At 51.8% G+C, this 16,218-nt stretch overlaps 7 protein-coding genes across 7 annotated transcripts; 1 reads left to right on the forward strand and 6 right to left on the reverse strand.

Moving 5' to 3' along the window:
* Positions 1-276: 276 nt before the first annotated feature.
* On the forward strand, positions 277-2,460 carry J4E82_007002 (uncharacterized protein; the record flags this gene model as incomplete). Its single annotated transcript, XM_051733251.1, has 1 exon — positions 277-2,460. One exon carries the CDS (start codon positions 277-279, stop codon positions 2,458-2,460), a length of 2,184 nt encoding a protein of 727 aa, XP_051586996.1.
* Positions 2,461-3,476: 1,016 nt separating this feature from the next.
* Positions 3,477-5,115, reverse strand: J4E82_007003 (uncharacterized protein; the record flags this gene model as incomplete). The annotated part of the gene is made up of 2 exons (XM_051733252.1): positions 3,477-4,780; positions 4,845-5,115. The coding sequence occupies 2 exons, from the start codon at positions 5,113-5,115 to the stop codon at positions 3,477-3,479; spliced, it is 1,575 nt and encodes a 524-aa protein (XP_051586997.1).
* Positions 5,116-5,598: 483 nt separating this feature from the next.
* Positions 5,599-6,450, reverse strand: J4E82_007004 (uncharacterized protein; the record flags this gene model as incomplete). Its single annotated transcript, XM_051733253.1, has 1 exon — positions 5,599-6,450. One exon carries the CDS (start codon positions 6,448-6,450, stop codon positions 5,599-5,601), a length of 852 nt encoding a protein of 283 aa, XP_051586998.1.
* A 1,228-nt stretch (positions 6,451-7,678) lies between these two features.
* Positions 7,679-8,107, reverse strand: J4E82_007005 (uncharacterized protein; the record flags this gene model as incomplete). The annotated part of the gene is made up of 1 exon (XM_051733254.1): positions 7,679-8,107. One exon carries the CDS (start codon positions 8,105-8,107, stop codon positions 7,679-7,681), a length of 429 nt encoding a protein of 142 aa, XP_051586999.1.
* Positions 8,108-8,834: 727 nt separating this feature from the next.
* J4E82_007006 (uncharacterized protein) lies at positions 8,835-9,932 on the reverse strand (the record flags this gene model as incomplete). The annotated part of the gene is made up of 3 exons (XM_051733255.1): positions 8,835-9,220; positions 9,279-9,780; positions 9,846-9,932. The coding sequence occupies 3 exons, from the start codon at positions 9,930-9,932 to the stop codon at positions 8,835-8,837; spliced, it is 975 nt and encodes a 324-aa protein (XP_051587000.1).
* Positions 9,933-11,292: 1,360 nt separating this feature from the next.
* Positions 11,293-11,946, reverse strand: J4E82_007007 (uncharacterized protein; the record flags this gene model as incomplete). The annotated part of the gene is made up of 1 exon (XM_051733256.1): positions 11,293-11,946. One exon carries the CDS (start codon positions 11,944-11,946, stop codon positions 11,293-11,295), a length of 654 nt encoding a protein of 217 aa, XP_051587001.1.
* A 2,421-nt stretch (positions 11,947-14,367) lies between these two features.
* Positions 14,368-15,993, reverse strand: J4E82_007008 (uncharacterized protein; the record flags this gene model as incomplete). The annotated part of the gene is made up of 2 exons (XM_051733257.1): positions 14,368-14,587; positions 14,645-15,993. 2 exons carry the CDS (start codon positions 15,991-15,993, stop codon positions 14,368-14,370), a joined length of 1,569 nt encoding a protein of 522 aa, XP_051587002.1.
* Positions 15,994-16,218: the final 225 nt, after the last annotated feature.

Here is a 16,218-nt window from a genome sequence, read left to right on the forward strand (position 1 = left end):
TTTTTTGCTAGTGCCCTTTCGATAGCCGTCGCCCAAACTCGGGCCGTAGGCTCGTTGCATATTCCGTTATTCCGTTCGCGGCCAGTCTTGGATTCCCCACGTTCATCTGATGAGTTCGATATCGGACGCCTGTATGGAGTGCCGGCCTTCTCTCCTAGGTTTCTGTATATCTCTCTTTCCTACTTGAGCTCGAAGAGATCTGGCAAGTTTAGCATACGCACAGCCTTTCAACCATCGCGTCTTTGTAGCCTTACGCTATTGCGAACGACGGCAAACATGCCTCCCAATACCACGATGCTCTCCTTTGACGCGAAGCCATACGCGTTTTCCTTCCCTTTGGAACATACTGCGTTGCTCATAATCGACATGCAGCGCGATTTCCTGCTCACCAAAGGTTTCGGCGAAATCCAAGGAGGAAACCTAGAAGCCGTTCAAGCTTCGATTGCTCCAACTAAGAAATTGTTGGAAGCGTGCCGGAGCGCCGGCCTGACTGTATTCCACACTCGCGAAGGCCATAAACCAGACCTCTCCGACTGCCCATCATCAAAGTTGATCAGACAAGAAGCCGCACCAGGCAACACCCAACACAAACTAGTCATAGGTGACAAGGGAGAGCTTGGTCGCCTACTTACCCGTGGAGAATACGGACATGATATTATCGAAGAGCTGAAGCCGTTGCCTGGAGAGGTTATCATCGATAAACCAGGCAAAGGCTCGTTCTGGAATACAACCATTTTGCATCAACTCAAGGCGAGAGCCATCACACATCTCATCGTCTCTGGCGTCACTACGGAATGCTGCTTTGCTACTACCATTCGGGAAGCAAACGATCGGGGCTTCGAATGCTGTGGTATTGAAGAGGCCACCAGTGGATACAATGACGCTTGCTTCAAGAAGTCGACTTTGGATATGATACATTGGTCGCAAGGCCTGTTCGGATACATTGGTAGCTTGGATCCTTTACTAGACGCCCTCGCACCAGTATCAAGCAAGAGCGTCGAAGCCGATTCAACGCCTCCTCAAACACCGCCGATACTCGACGGCGATCTCACAATACCCGCTCTTCAGCGAGCGTATAAGAACGGTCTTTCGCCCCTAACAGTCGTTGACGCGGTCTACGACAAGATCGAAGCGTACAAGAAGATAGATCCGGCAGTATGGATACACCTGCCGCCACGCGTAGTGACTCTAGACGCCGCAAGACAGTTGATGTCGACTTTTCCTGATCGAAACGCTCTTCCACCTCTATTTGGCGTTCCGTTCAGCGTCAAAGACAGTATCGATATCGCCGGTCTTCCTACCACAACTGCATGTCCGCCACTTGCTCATGTACCTTCATCGTCTGCTCCTGTGTACGAGAAGGTCATCGCCGCAGGTGCTTTGTTTATCGGAAAGGCCAACTTAGATCAACTCGCTACCGGACTTGTAGGCTGTCGCAGTCCATACGGTATCACTCATTCAGTCTACCACGAAGACTACATCAGCGGCGGTTCAAGCAGCGGCAGCACAGTATCAGTAGGAGCTAACCTCGTCTCATTCTCCCTAGCAACGGATACAGCCGGTTCAGGCAGAGTACCTGCTGGCTTCAACGGCATCGTCGGATACAAGCCCACACGAGGAACAATCTCCTTCCGAGGCATCACACCGGCATGTCTGTCACTAGACTGCATCGCACTCTCCACCAAAACCATATCCGACGCGCGAACTCTCTGGCAAATCCTCGAAGGCCACGACCCACTCGACCCCTACGCGAAACCCGAGATAACATTCGAACGCCACGTAAACAGTATCGGACCCCAATCGCGCACATTCAAATTCGGCATCCCACCACCCGAAGCACTCGCCATCTGCTCAACACCAGCCCGGCGCATGTTCAATGAGACGGTATCGAAACTACAAGCAATCGGCGGCGTCCTCACACCAATCGACTGGTCTCCCTTCCAAAAGGCGGGCCAACTCCTCTACGACGGCACTTTCGTTTCCGAACGCCTAGCCTCTCTCCCAGATGACTTCCTCAAGAAGAACCGCTCAGCACTACATCCTGTAACCGCCCAGCTCATGGACGCTGTTGTTGCGCGGAAGAGCTCGGCCGTAGATGTATACCGCGACCTACAAGCGCAAGCTCTCTATACCCGCCAAGCAGAGAAGGTTTTCGCATACTCCGCTTCTGGCGTTGATGTAGTGGTTGTACCAACGACGCCTACGCACTGGAAGATAGACGAGGTGCTGGCGGATCCGATCAAGAAGAATAGTATCTTGGGCGAGTTCACGCATTGTGGGAATGTGCTGGATTTGTGTGGTGTGGCTGTTCCGGCGGGGACATATCCTGTTAAGGAACTGAGTGGGAAGGAGGACGATGGTGGTGTGTTGCCATTCAGCGTAACATTTTTGAGTGGCTCGAGACTTGATGCTGAGATGCTGGAGATTGCTAGAAGGTTCGAGGAGGGTATGAGTGTTTGAGACGGCTATCTGCTTGTTCATCCAGGACTTACGGTTGTGCGTATGAGATATCGACATCGTATCTGATGGGATGTCTCAAGACATTCGAGGATGAACTCAAAACATCTTGAGACGTCTAGAGATATCCATTGCAATGTATCACCCATGGTCACTTGTTTGTCGACCCAGTGTCTTTGAGCTTCGTTTGCTAGACCATACATACTTAGGTAGCCCTTACAGTCCTCCACAGGAAGAAGTAATTAAGCCCATCATCCAACGTCAGTGCCCAGCCTACCCAGGCGTGTAATCACAGCTATAACTCCCACTGCTAAACTAGAAACATGGATCAGAATACTGACCGTCGCGACTCAGCTGTGGTGGCCGACGATCCAAATCAGCACCTGGTCTTCCATCAGCGCAACTCTATATCTGAATCATACAGCTCAGATGGTTCCGAAATCTCCCACTCTCCTTCACTCCCATCCCTAAAGCGCCCCTACCCTCTCTCTCAAAGCGCTGGCTTCTCAGATATCTTACGCGCCGATAAGTTCATACCAACTCAACGTGCGTATAACAAAAATAGAGACCAACGCAAATACAAACCAATTGAACAGCCAGAGAAGGAGAAAGGAACTAAGGCTGTCAACTCCAGGATGGGAGCCACTAAAGAGAACAAAGCGCCAAAGTGCAGGTATGGTCACCGGAAACTTGATCAGAAGGGAGACGATATAGAGAACAAGGTATGTTGGTTTCACGGGGGTAAGCTAGGTGGGGATAAGAAGGACGCGCCGTGTCAAACGAGGTAGAGAACAATTTCAGTAGCACATGCCCATACATACACATAGAACGTAAAATTCAATCGTGACAATCTGATAATTGTACCCATGATAAAAATGACTATGAACAAGAAGACCCAAATCAAAACGCAGATCATGCCGCTATGCCAAAACTCAATATTAATGAGGAAAAAAAAAGAAGAAACAAGCAAACAACGTATCTCGTATACATTCATCTCAACCTAGCCATATCCATCCACTCTACAACGACAACGCAACAGCAGCGAAAAGCGCAACCACGAAGCCAATCGTAGCCCCACTGTTCAACTTGCCACCCGCACTATCGCCATGAATTCCCAAAATCTCTGCCTGCCTCGAGAAAGTAACATTCTGCTGAATCGTCTCATTCAAGCACTGTCCGTTAACGATATCCAGTCCAGCCAAATCGTTTGGCTCACGGAAGAACATGTAGCTCCTGTTGTTCAGGCCCTTGAAGCCCTCGGTGTTGTACGGGAACCACATGGTGTCGTCGGTGGCAGAGGTATTGCGGAGGAAGATACACTGGACTTGGTTCGGGAAGTCGTGAGCGAGCTGGGGGTAGTCCTTCATGACGTCGCTGTTTGAAGTGTCGGCCACGAGGACGAATTTGCGCTGAGGGAAGGTGGCAAAGACTTTCTGGAGGAGGAACATGCGGATAGAGAGGGTAGCGGATACGTCTGAGAAGTTGAGCGGGCGCGTGTCGAAAGAGCCACCGGGGTAGGTCTTGTAGATGAAGTCCATGTAGAGACGGGTGGCTTGCTCGGGGGTGGTGGTCAGGTAGTGGAAGTGCGTGTTGTTGGGGAGGGTCTGCGACCAGTTCGCGTAGATCTCGGGCATGTTCATCCAGGGGGTGAAGGGACGGGCAAAGGAGTTTAGAAGGCCTTCCTTGGGGTCGTAGATCTTGGTTACACGCAGGATGTCGTCAATGTCGGAGATGAAGGTGATACCCTCGGATGGCACGAGGAAGGCAGTGGCATTGCCGCTCATGGTGCCGTTAGTGTAGACGTTCAGGCGCTGGACGTTGTTGGTCTCGTTGCCGGGGAGGAGGCCGTTGGACTGGATCGGTACGAAGACGTCAAAGTCGCCCTCTACGGTTGTCTCGTAGGGGAGGGTGAGGTTCTGGACGCCGCCAGGTGCCTCGACAGAGTTGCCGCCTCCGGGCTCACCATCACCACCCTGCATGGGCGCGGGCTCGAGCGACATGGAGACATTCTCACCGCCTTGCTGGACGACGAAGATGGATCGCGTGAGGTTGCGTGCCTGAGCCTTCTGGTTGTCAGGCAGCTGGTCAACACTGGTGTCGATCAGGAAGACGTTGGCCAAGTCGTCGACCTTGCTCTGCGAGATGTCCGGGAACTTGTAGACATTGCCGTGGAAGCGAACGTTCCAGCCCTGGTCGGTCCAGTTGGCATAGGGAGGAATGTTGAGAACTTCGGTGGGCTTCGCAGCCAAATCGTCGTCGTTAATGCCGAGACTTGAGAGGACTTGGCTGCCGGTAGGCAGGTCCTCGAACCAGCCGGGGATGCCTAGTGACGAAGTGTCAGCACAAGCCTTACTAGCGCAAGGCTTGCTTTGGATGCATTTGCTTACCCTCTGTGAAGAAGCTGGGCAGGTCTGTTCCCAGAACGCTGCCTATCGAGTTTGCATAGTTCTCTACGCCACTCTTGATGTCGTCGATGATATCCCTCTTCTGCACATAGCTGTGTCGCCCATCGAACCGGATGGCCGCGGGAGTCACAACGGGCGCCCGAACTTCGACCTTGGCGGGAACAGCTGTCGGCTCGGGCACGGCGACTGCACCAGCGAGACCAAGTGTCGCGCTGAGTAGCAGAGCTCGCTGAGATGCGCGTTGATGCACCATCTTGTTGGTGTTGTTGTGATGACAAGGATTGAGGTCTAAAGGGGCCCTCGCGTGCAAGTCGCGTGTAGGGAAATTACAAGTCGAAGCGACAGACTGAAAGGGAAGAGTGGAAGGAGATGCACAAGGAAAAGAGGAGAAGGCGGCGGAGAAACCTTGGAAGATGGCGATGTGCAAACCGCGCTTGTCGTGTTTCGTCTCGGACTAACAGCAGGTTTACAGCGAAATTGATGGTGTTGGTTGCTGCAGGTACAGCTAGCATGATGTCATTGTGGCTGTTGGTGCATGGGGCTGTGCTTAGGGGCTGCGCTAGCGCAGTTGATCGCCTCCCGGGATCGATCCACTGCGATTCCACCCCATAACTCAAACACTCCTTCGGAACTCGGCAGACGGATGAATGGAGAGACGTATCTGCAGGCATGAGAAGCTGATAATTGTTCCTTATGTCATTGGTAGGAAATATGTTGCCAGTGGAAGATACGATACCTACGGACCTATTCGCAACCTACCAACGCCAACCCGAGGCTTCAACGGCGTCATCTTCTGTAGCGATTTTCCCATGTCCTGATATCCCCCCCTCAGCGGCCAACACATACCCGGAGGGCCTAAATCACCCAAGCCACAACGTCTCCGTGAATCGTCCCATGCTTCGCGTAGTATGCCGTGCACCTCGTCGTCAGGCGCCATAGAGTCGAACATATGGCAGAATGCCCTCATACTGTCTTCGAACGGCTCTTTGTTATTAGATGAATACCGGTACGGCGGATTCTCCCAAAATCCGGGGATGGTAGATGCCCAGGATGTGCCAGACGGCGATCGCACTTCTTCGCCGTACCATCCTATCATGTCCAAAGAGTACCAAGGTATTGTGAAGTTGCCTGCTGGGTTGAGGCTATCCATAGGTTTGGTGATGGTTGCGAGGATTTTCTCTTCGTCCTTTCGATCTATCCTCGTCTTTTCATTGTCTAGGAAGCGCTTGTGGACCTTGCGGACGAGGCTGGACAGAGAGAGGAGATTTGCGCGCTCAACGTCGCAAAGGATTGTGTTTGTGCCGGTTGGCATAGAAATGTCGTAGAGAGCTGCGTTCAGCTCGTCGAATTTGGCGCCAAGAGTAATCGCAACAATCTCGATAAGGAAGCGACGCAACTGCTCTATCTTGCATTCTGGTGGCTGGGCTTGCGATGGAGCGTGGAACTTGGTTTCATTTTCGGCGATTTTGGTGTACTCTGGTGGAGGACTGGAAGATAAATCATGCTGTTTTATTGGCGACGAGGTGTTTGGAGGAGGAAGACGAGATACTTGGAAACGACCTAGACGGCCTAGATTGAAGGTTGGCATGATTGCAGTATTCCAGTACAGCTGAAAAGATTTCGAGAAACCAGGAGATATATGGAGATTAAGAGAATGTGAGGAAGATTTTGTACATCTAATAAGAGTGCACTAGTGAAACCAGGGTTTACGGTCGCTTGGGTCAGCAAAGAGGGGCTTTGTACCAAGGTAAAGGACATGCACGGGTTCAATCAAATAAAAGTAAGCGAGAAGTGACTGGCTGAGAATCTTGTTGGTCTTTTCTAAATGGTACAAGCTACCTATACTATCTATACTATCTATGCTAACTATTCTATCTAGTGATTACATACATGATCCAGAGATGAGCACCGATCTCGTACCAGGGTTTTTGGAATGAAGTCTTGGTTTCTGATGCGTTGACCAGAGGAATTGTGAAGGCTTTGCAACGACTGTGTGCCAGACAGCAGCCAGCAGCGTCAACACCGGAAGCATTTGGATATCAAGGCGCGATACCGACTGTTGGTATGGATGGTGCGACTTGCATGCGAGCCAGTGAAACAGCTAGAGGTTGTTGTGGCTGTGGTACAAAAGCGCTGGGAGTGTTGGTTGTACGAACAGTTTGAGTTGCGGGTGAGCCATTGGAAGAGCGCTGTGGCTGTGGTTGCGGTGGTCGCGGGAGTGAGGTAGTGAAGGCTTTGACCAGGTATGAAGCTACATTGCATTCTTCCACAGCTGATTTGATGTGCTTCCGGTGCTGGTACAGATTTGGAAGCCTGCTATTTCGAGACGACATGGTCGCTGAGAGACGTTGAGTGTTCAAACACGGGCCACGGCTGAAGACGACAACGCCTGTGAGGAGGAGCTTTCCCGGAACGTTTGTAGCCTCGGGAGTTGACATAGTGGATGGTGAAGGCCGAGAAAGGTGGTTCAGCTGCTGCTGAAGGGTACAACAGCTTCGCGGATAGGCCTGCTGATTGCGTATTCTGAATGTCTCCGCCAAACCGGAAGAAGTGAGGTACGAGCTGCGACGAGCTTCGCTCTTGGATGTATTGTAGATGGTGAGTAAGAATAGCCCCCGTTTGCACCACTCCCTTTCATCCTTGGGAGTGGCCCCAGGCCTAACCGCGGGGAGGTGGGGGACAAGGCCCATAAGAATGACAATAGTAAGAGATGTAAGGGATACAGAAAGAAGATGTTACATGTTATGAAAGGGAAATAGTAAAAGATATAAGGGATACAAAAGAAAAGTGATACATAGGATGAAGGGAAAATATACTTAGGACGGATTGCGCTTTCGGAGGGTCGATGGGCCAGCGGCGCCAAGCCCGGATGCCGAGACGAAGCCCATGGCTTTCGCCTCTTCCAACTCTTTTTGAAGGTCAGAGACCTTCTTCTCCTCAAGGGCGATCCGCGACATCAGCCCCTTCTTCTCCTCGGCCCGCAGCACCACCTCCTCCCCCAACTTCCTCTCCGCCGTCTTCAACCTCTTCCCCTCCGCAGTCTTTGCCAACTTGACGTTGGCCGCCTCGAGGTCTTTCATGAAGGCCTTTCTCTTGGCCTTCTCCCAAGGCCAACTCAGGCCGAACCACCAGCCCAAGACAGCTGTGCCTAAAAAGCACAGGCACAAGAAAATGCCACTACTGACAAGATTGATTCCTATAGTGGCCCATAGGCCCGAACCGCAGTTGCAATTGGGAGCGGACATCTTAAATTGGAACTAGCTATAACAACATTGTACAAATTAGCATTTTGAAGCAGCATCAACGTTTTGATGTAGTGTATCTTGCTTGATAGGGCATGGGTAGTGAAGGGAGAGAAACGTTGACATACCTTTGTTCCGTCGCCTTTAGCTGAAGAAAAGAAGAGAGAACACCACGGGCAGAAATCAATATATCACATCTCTAGAGTTGGCAGCCACTGCTGAGCAGCTGCTTCGTTACTTACTTGCAATTGAGTGACTACGACGACAAGCAGTAAGGCCTTCTACTCGCATGTTCAACGTGGAAGTAGTTGCCCTGCATACCTATTAGACCTTCGATTGTTTCCGTAGCTGTCATAGTAGTTGCCCTACCTATCTATTATACCTTCGATTGTTCCTGTAGCTGTCCTGGTAGTTGCCTCACTATTGTTTATCACTGACACATGCACTCCCACACTGACAAGTACATTCCGCAAGCAAGCAGGACAGGCTGCGACAATAAGCCACAAAGAGAACTATCAACATCACCAATGTAGATGTAGTTACCCTGCACGTCTATCAGATCCACGAATGCTCTCGTGGATATCTTAGTAGTTGCCATGCCAGCGTCTACGTCTACCTACCGACGGCTAATGCGAATGCGATGTGAACTTGCGTAATTAATCATCTACGAGTACCATCTATGTCTATCCCCCAATCAAAGGCCTAAAGAACTCCACAAATCGAAACAAGCTTACAAAAGCGTATCACCAAGCGCGCAACGAACAATCGAAACACCCGCGCGGACCGTGTCTCCAGCACCCTCAGCGTCAAGACTGGGGTTGACCTCGACGAGATCCAACGCGATGAGCTGACCAGTCTCGGCAACACACTCGGCGATGAAGTCACCCTCGCGGAGAGTCAGACCGCCGCGGACAGGAGTACCGGTGCTAGGCGCCCACATGGGGTCGAGAGCGTCGACGTCAAACGAGAGATGAATGGGCGTGTCGCTACCAATCCAACCCAACGCCATATCCATGACTTTGCCGATACCGTGCCTATCGATGTCGTGCATGGAAAAGGCCTTGATGCCATGGTCCCTCAGAATCTTCTTCTCTCCCCGATCAATATCCCGAAGACCTGCAAGGTGTCAGTCTCCCATCTCACATGAACTCCATACCAGGGACGAGGAACTCACCAATGTAAACCAGTTTCTTCGTGCTCAGCCTGTGCTCCTCCTTAATCCAGCCAAACACATCTTCCCGCTCCTCCGTCGCCAGTCCTGTCAAGAACGACACGGGCATACCATGAATGTTGCCTGAATCGCTCGTCTCAGGCGTGTTAATATCGGCATGTGCGTCGACCCAAATAACCGCAATATCCTTGCCCAGTCTCTCCCTCACAGCCTTGGCGGTACCAGAAACGGTGCCAATGGCAATCGAGTGGTCACCACCGAGCGTCAGCACCAATTTTCCTGACGAGGCGTGAGCATAGACTTGATCGCTGACTTGCTTTGTGACTGCCGAGGCGAACTTTGGTCGCTTCATGCCGCGGTAGTCTGGGTCGTCTGAGGGCTGCAGCTCCGTGTAGTTGTGCACTTGACCGTCGTAGGTGACTTTGAATTCCAGGTCTTCTTCCAGTTGCTTGATGAGGCCGTTTTCAATGAGGGCCATGGGGGCGGCGTCGACGCCGGCTTTGGGCTGGTGGGATGCATTGTTGGTTGTTTGGTCTAGATAAGATGGGTGCGGTGGGAAGGCTGGCTTACCTGGCCGCCGCTGAAGCCGACCGCGACGATGCCTAGGTCATGCCTGTTTGGCAGGAACTTGGGCTGTATTGTGGGTGCGGAAGTCATTGTGCTGTAAATGGCGTTAGTATTATTATTCGCAAGCGGGTTTGTTGCACGAGGTGGTGCAGAGAAAGGGCTTTGTTTGTGCGTCGTTGGTCGCAGAAGTGCGACTTCCAGATAACCAACCACCACATGGTGAACCACGTCATAAAAAGCAACTGCTGTCATCTCTTACCTTTTGTGATTAACCTCTATAGCGATTATCAAAGTAACAAGCTTAGCTAGCAGTGCAGAAAAGGTGCTTATATCGCAATGCGTACAATATACACGCTCAACTCAATTCGGTCTGGTATCGAATCGAGGAAAAATTATGGAAATACAAAACTACAGAATGGGTGCAGGCGGTCTGGCTTTTATCTCTGGAGCGCGCAAGCTCTTAGGTAATTGTGTGTCGCTGAATTTTCGTTCCATCGTGTACACCTGTACTTAAGGGAAACATCGATGAGGCTCTCGTCAAATTTATCACTTAGGGGAAGTAGTCTTTATCTTAGGGGACTGGTACCGTAAGAAAGCCCCCACTACCGCAACTTGCCGCCATGTCGCTTTAGGTAGGTCGGACGGGGTCATCGGTAGCAACGTGGCATTTTCGGATTCCCTAGAACTGGAGAAATGTTTCTGTGTCTGGAGACTGTGAGTAGGTATGCAGTGTGTGTTCTGTTCTCGCAGGCATTACAGTTGGCAGGTGTTTGGGCAAGCCACTCGGGGGCGCGATTGGTCGGCTGCAATCGGCTTTGGGCAGCACGTTCAGCCGCGTCACCTACCTAGACGCGAAGCCAGCTGACCATTCTTACACACCTGTCATCGCAGTCACATGCGCTCCATCTCGTCTTAATCCCGACGCCGTCCATGTCCGTTCCCGCGATCCGTTTCGCGGCTAAAAAGTCCGCGAGGGACTGCACAGGCACTGTCCAATTGCTGTGTCATGTCAAGCCTGGGGTCAGTGCAGAGCGCGAGGGCATCGCAGCGGTATCGGATGAGCGTATCGACATATGCGTTGCGGCTCAACCAAAAGACGGCGAGGCAAACAGGGCAGTGAGGGAAGTTATTGCTGATGCGCTTCGAGTCGCAAAATCCGACGTTGAAGTCGTAAAGGGGATGAAGAGCAGGGACAAGACCGTGGCTGTTCAGGTGGGCGTCAAAGGCACGGCTGAGCAAGAAGTCAATCGCATCAGAGCGGTGTTGGAGAGCACGATATGAGCAAACGACGAGTTTACCAAAGCATTACTATTATATTAAAGTCATTAAGGAGCGTCGTATATACACCATAAACATATCCGTCCATCGCATGATTGTTCATTATCCCATCCCATTACATCAAATAGACATTACCAACTCGTCTTCACCATAACCAGTGTTGACGATGAGTCTAGTACTGCCACGCACCAGGCTGGTCAACCGCAACGGTAAGTGCGCTGAAGCCCAAGCAGTCGTCACCAAATGTGGCACCCGAGGCAACCTGGCCAAAGACCTGGTATCCGTCCGCTGTGACATTGGCAGCCGGGCAAGCAACAAAGCCAGTGTCAAAGTTGAGGTACCCGAACGCATTGCCGTTTGCGGGAGCAGTCCGGCTGAAGCCTGTTTGTTCGCTGCCCGCGGGGATGGCCGCGCTGTGTGCAGTGGTGTAGCTCAGCGCACCGTCAGGCGCAACATAGACCTGCTGGCCACCGGGGACCACGACACCGAGAGAGAGGGTCTGGTCGCCGCCAGCGAGGACAGTGGTGTTGCCCGGTGGGCAGTTGGCCGCGCCGACCGACTCGACCGGGCAGTAGGAGCTGGGTGGTCCGCCGCCGAGGTAGAACTTGTTGCCGCGTGCGGTGAGGGGGAGAAGGTGGATGGGCGAGGCAGAGCGTGACGAGATGACGCCAAAGTAGCCGTTGTCGTTGGCGGGTGGGGTGGGTGTCGCAGAGGGTTGGCCGACGGTGACGGTCGTCGTGTGCTCGGGCTTGGGGCAGGCAGAGGACTTGTGCTCCCATGCCATGGCGCTGGCAGCGAGGGCAGAGAGGGCGACTGTGTACTTCATCTTGGTGGTTGTTTGGGGGAGCAGAGTTGAGGAACCGAGTGTTTTGGTTGAAAAGGGAGGTTTTTTAGTAGTGGTAGTAATTGCTTTTGGGAGTTTGCTGAGAGTGATGTCCCTTTGTGAGCGCCGTTCGCAGACTCCTTTATACAACACGGATGGTGAGGGGTTTGTTCTGCCCGTCTTCCAAATTCCTACTAATCTGCTAAGTAAAGTAACACGACTATTTTTCCCCACCGTCATTCCTCGTATGCAAGCTGCAGATGCAGCGCTGCACAGTCCCTGCAGTTCCGTTAACCATACCTTTCGCAGTAATGTCCCGCCCGTTTAAAGCCCGCCCTAAGCATGTTTCAGGCGATGATCAACCCAATCAATATCGCTGGAAACAGTGACGCGAGAGGGATCGGACTAGCCGGCAGCGTTGCATCAACACGCATTCGAGCGATTGAAAGCTTGTCCGACAAGGGAACGTCATATTCTGACCCTGACGTACCGTTACCGTATTCCGTAGCATATGCATCTTCTCGTTGTCGGTCGTGACCTCGTGTCTCAATGCCAGAGGATGCAAGGTTGGGGGAGTTATGGCTGGTTGTGTGACTGGATACGGTCGTTCCATGTCGGGTGCAGGCTTCCCCTCCATCAGCCACTTGCATCTTGCTTGCTTAAGCGATAACGGGCGGCGGTATGCACAAGTTGAGGCGGTGGCATTGGAATAACTCCGCACTCCGGTACCGATAGTCATAGCACTTGTTTGCTTGCGCGTTTGGTGAAGACGAACTGAATAGCTGCTTCTACCATCGTATTCGCACCACACACGTGATGCACGACGGAGCCTCTCCGCGTGGCGGTGGCTACAGTCTACCTAGGTATACGACACCGATGAACAAGTACCATGGTACCAACATCGTGGCGCAGTACCACGAAAGTACCTAGTTCACACGGCGAACGCTCATCACAGCAGGAGGACCTCCGCCAGCCTCGTTTTGCCGTAGGATTGCACGATCCCCGCTGTTGGTGCCACTCCCGCTACCTTAGTGCTCCTACACTACCGTCCCCATCGCCGCATCCGGAGATACGAGATCCACCAAATCTCGTATTGCCTCCAGCAGCTTCCTTTGGGGTAAACGTTAGTCGATACGACCGGTTATTTAGGAGTCGCATGAACAGAAGGCGCAAAAAGGGAAAGCGGTAGGTAGGGTTACGTTCCAGTAGCAGCTTGATGATGGCTTTGTGTTACAATGACAGAGCGTTATTAAGCTTATAGCTTCTCCGGAGAATTTAGCTCGAGTTGCAGTACCTGACATATGGAGATAGTACCTGAAATCTCTCACAGCAGCAGACAGAAGACTGCTCATGGCAGGCACGCGGCTACCGTACTTTGAATTTTGCATGGGCCGACCCTCCGCCCCCGGTCGATACTATGGAGATACTGCTTAATTCGGCCGAAAAAAATAGTACCGCAGTACAGATACCACGGTATTCCAAAAACAATAGATCGAATACATGCATGTATCGCACAAAATCGATATTCCGATGATGCAATAATTCACTAAGCTATTACGACTCATGCATGAGAGGCATTTACTCGGAGTACGTTCGCAGACCGTAGCGTCGGACGAGAACAGAGAGTGGAGTAACACAACTAATGTGGAGACGACCCAAGAAGATAGGCAGCGTGCAACTAGGAAACATCTTGTGGACGTCAAGTTACGGAATGAGCACATCGGTCGTTCTAGCAAAAGACGCCAAAGCCGTCACAACCATTCCGCAAATCAAAGTACAACTCTAATGATCAGAGGACAGAAGCACCTAGGCAGTCTAAGCTAAGGGTCCTTACTTTTCTCCGCAATTAAACACAGCTTACGTCGACATTTCCAAGCATCGAAGAAGTCTAGTAAGCGCGCAATAGCAAAGACTGCGGGAGACTTGTAAGCTCACTGCGACGAGGAAGATCAAGCAACGAAGAAGAACACGATCATGAGCCATTGCACGACTTATCACCACGAACCTGAAGTTAACATACTCTCTTATCTGTATGGAGGGGTTTGGTAAAACGTGGTGACGATAGTGGAGCTGCAGGTGCATTATTTGCATTCACCATTCCTAAGGCAATCAAGTATGAAGATGACTACTTGAGACAACGATCCTAGACGCGCGGCCTGGCAAGTTACCTTTAACCCAACATTCAGAAGAGCAGGCCAAGTACCCCAGCCGAAACTACCGTGATAGAACTATCATGGCTCAAGCGTAAAGAACAAAAGGAGATGCAACGAGACTAGCAAGTGCAACTACAAAGACCTCTAGGGTATCAAAAACGACGAAACATGAACCCAAAAATAACCAGCATTCACTCTTGTAAATCAAAATGCAAGTCTCGTCTTCCCTTCTGTTCCCTTTTTCGCATTTCTAACTCCTCTCCGTCTTCTTTCACATCCACAGACACAGCTTTCCGCTCGCAGTACCAGCAGCCACCCAATCAATAGTAGGGTGAAACTTTGCAACAGCCGGCACCGCCGTGATACCCTCGCCCCCCAGCTGAGCCAACTGCTGTCCTTTCGCCGTGTAAATATCAACGAAACGGTTCATATTGCCAATGCAGAAGCGCTGGACGTTGTCTTGAGGCGACTGCTGCCACTGGGCTCGTAATCTAACAGTTCTTGTAAGCAAAAAAAAGTACTTTTCAAAGGGTAGCCGGGCAACTTACATGGTAACCCATCGTCCAGTCTGGTTATTATGCGGTACAACAACACTCGGTTCCATCTCCTCCTCCCCCATCTCCACCCCGACCTTCCAGTCTGCACAGTTACCAAAGTCATGGATCTTAATCGTATCGTCATAAGAAGCGGTAGCTACCTGCCCCGCAGAATTCCACGCAGCATGCGACACGGACAACTTGCTCGTATGCTCTCCGACAAGCGCCGGCGACCGATTCTCCCCTTTACCACTAATCCTCCTCAGGTCCCAGATCTTGAGCGTGCGGTCTAGAGACGCTGTGGCAACGAGGTGAGGGTACAGGGGATGCAGCGTGAAACCTCCAATCTTCTTGTCGCTCAACTGGAAGATTTGCAAGCCCGCTGCCTTTTCCTTGGGCGTGCGCATATCGTATATGCCAAATTGGCCGTCTAGTGTGGAAAAGTAGAGTGTGTTTGCATCGTCTTTTGATATTTCGAGTCCAGACAAGGGCGCCTCTTCGTCCTTGTCAGACGGCGCGTATACTTCCACCGCCACACCCTTAGCGAGGTCTAGTTTCCGCACACTGGAATCATACGAGGCCGTGTAAAGCACATTCGCATCGTGGGGACTGAATTGGAAGGTGTGAATGGTTCTTGTGTGTGGTTTCAATGTGGTGATGGTGGGTCCCTCCCTCTCCGCATCTTCGTCATCTTCCACTTTGACTTCTGCCACCTTCTGGCTCGCATCACAGATACCTAGGTTGCCTAGCTTGTCGCCAGCAAAGACTAGGGGCTTGTCTGTCGTAGGATGAAGACCCATGGAGTATATACGCTCCGGTGTAATCTTTATCTCATTCGGCTCAAAGTCTTCCCATAGTGTCAGACCACTCATGCGTTCTCTGAGGGCACGCAGTTCCTTGTCTGTAGTCTCCTTCACGTCATTGTAGTCGAATGTCCGCGCATATGGATCCGCAGGGCCGACTGAAAGGAAGTTTCCACTCTTATCCCAGTCCTTGCCTGCGACGACTATGTCGCTGAAATTAAACGCATCACTAACGCGCTGTCGCTTTGCACGATCTGCAGCTTGCAATGCGACGTATTCATCCTCTGCTTTCCGCTTTGCGACCTCACTGTCTGCCACTATGCCTTTTAATCGGGAAGATGTTCTACGCGGCGCAACTTCTTCTTGCTTGATCTTCTTCGGCACGGGTTTCTTCACTTTTGGTCTTGAAGGTACAGAGGTTTTGGCTTTGCTGGTAGGACCTAGGCCGGCTTCTGCTGCCTCCATCTCCAGGTTGCGCAGCAGCGCCTGCGTCTTTGCGATATTCTCCTGCCGTTTCCGCTCATACTCGCTGATCTCGACATTCTTTCCACGCGCCATTGTAAATCGTATATAATTCTTGTATGGACAAAAGCAAGGGGTTGCTTTCCAACCTGTGGCGAAACGATCGACCGAGAGGTGCGGTGCAACGCGTGAGGCGCGATGCGCGTGCGATTCGTGGGGTTGCGAGAATCGCGTTTTCGGTCGTTGGATGTCGCCTCCAAGATTTGCGGGGTAACCGATGGGTTCCTGAAGATCGGATGGCGAAGTCTGTACGCAATGTCA

The sequence above is a fragment of the Alternaria postmessia genome, assembly GCF_024291825.1.
Source record: "Alternaria postmessia strain BMP 2775 chromosome Unknown scaffold_44, whole genome shotgun sequence".
Classification (NCBI taxonomy): Eukaryota; Fungi; Ascomycota; class Dothideomycetes; order Pleosporales; family Pleosporaceae; genus Alternaria; species Alternaria postmessia.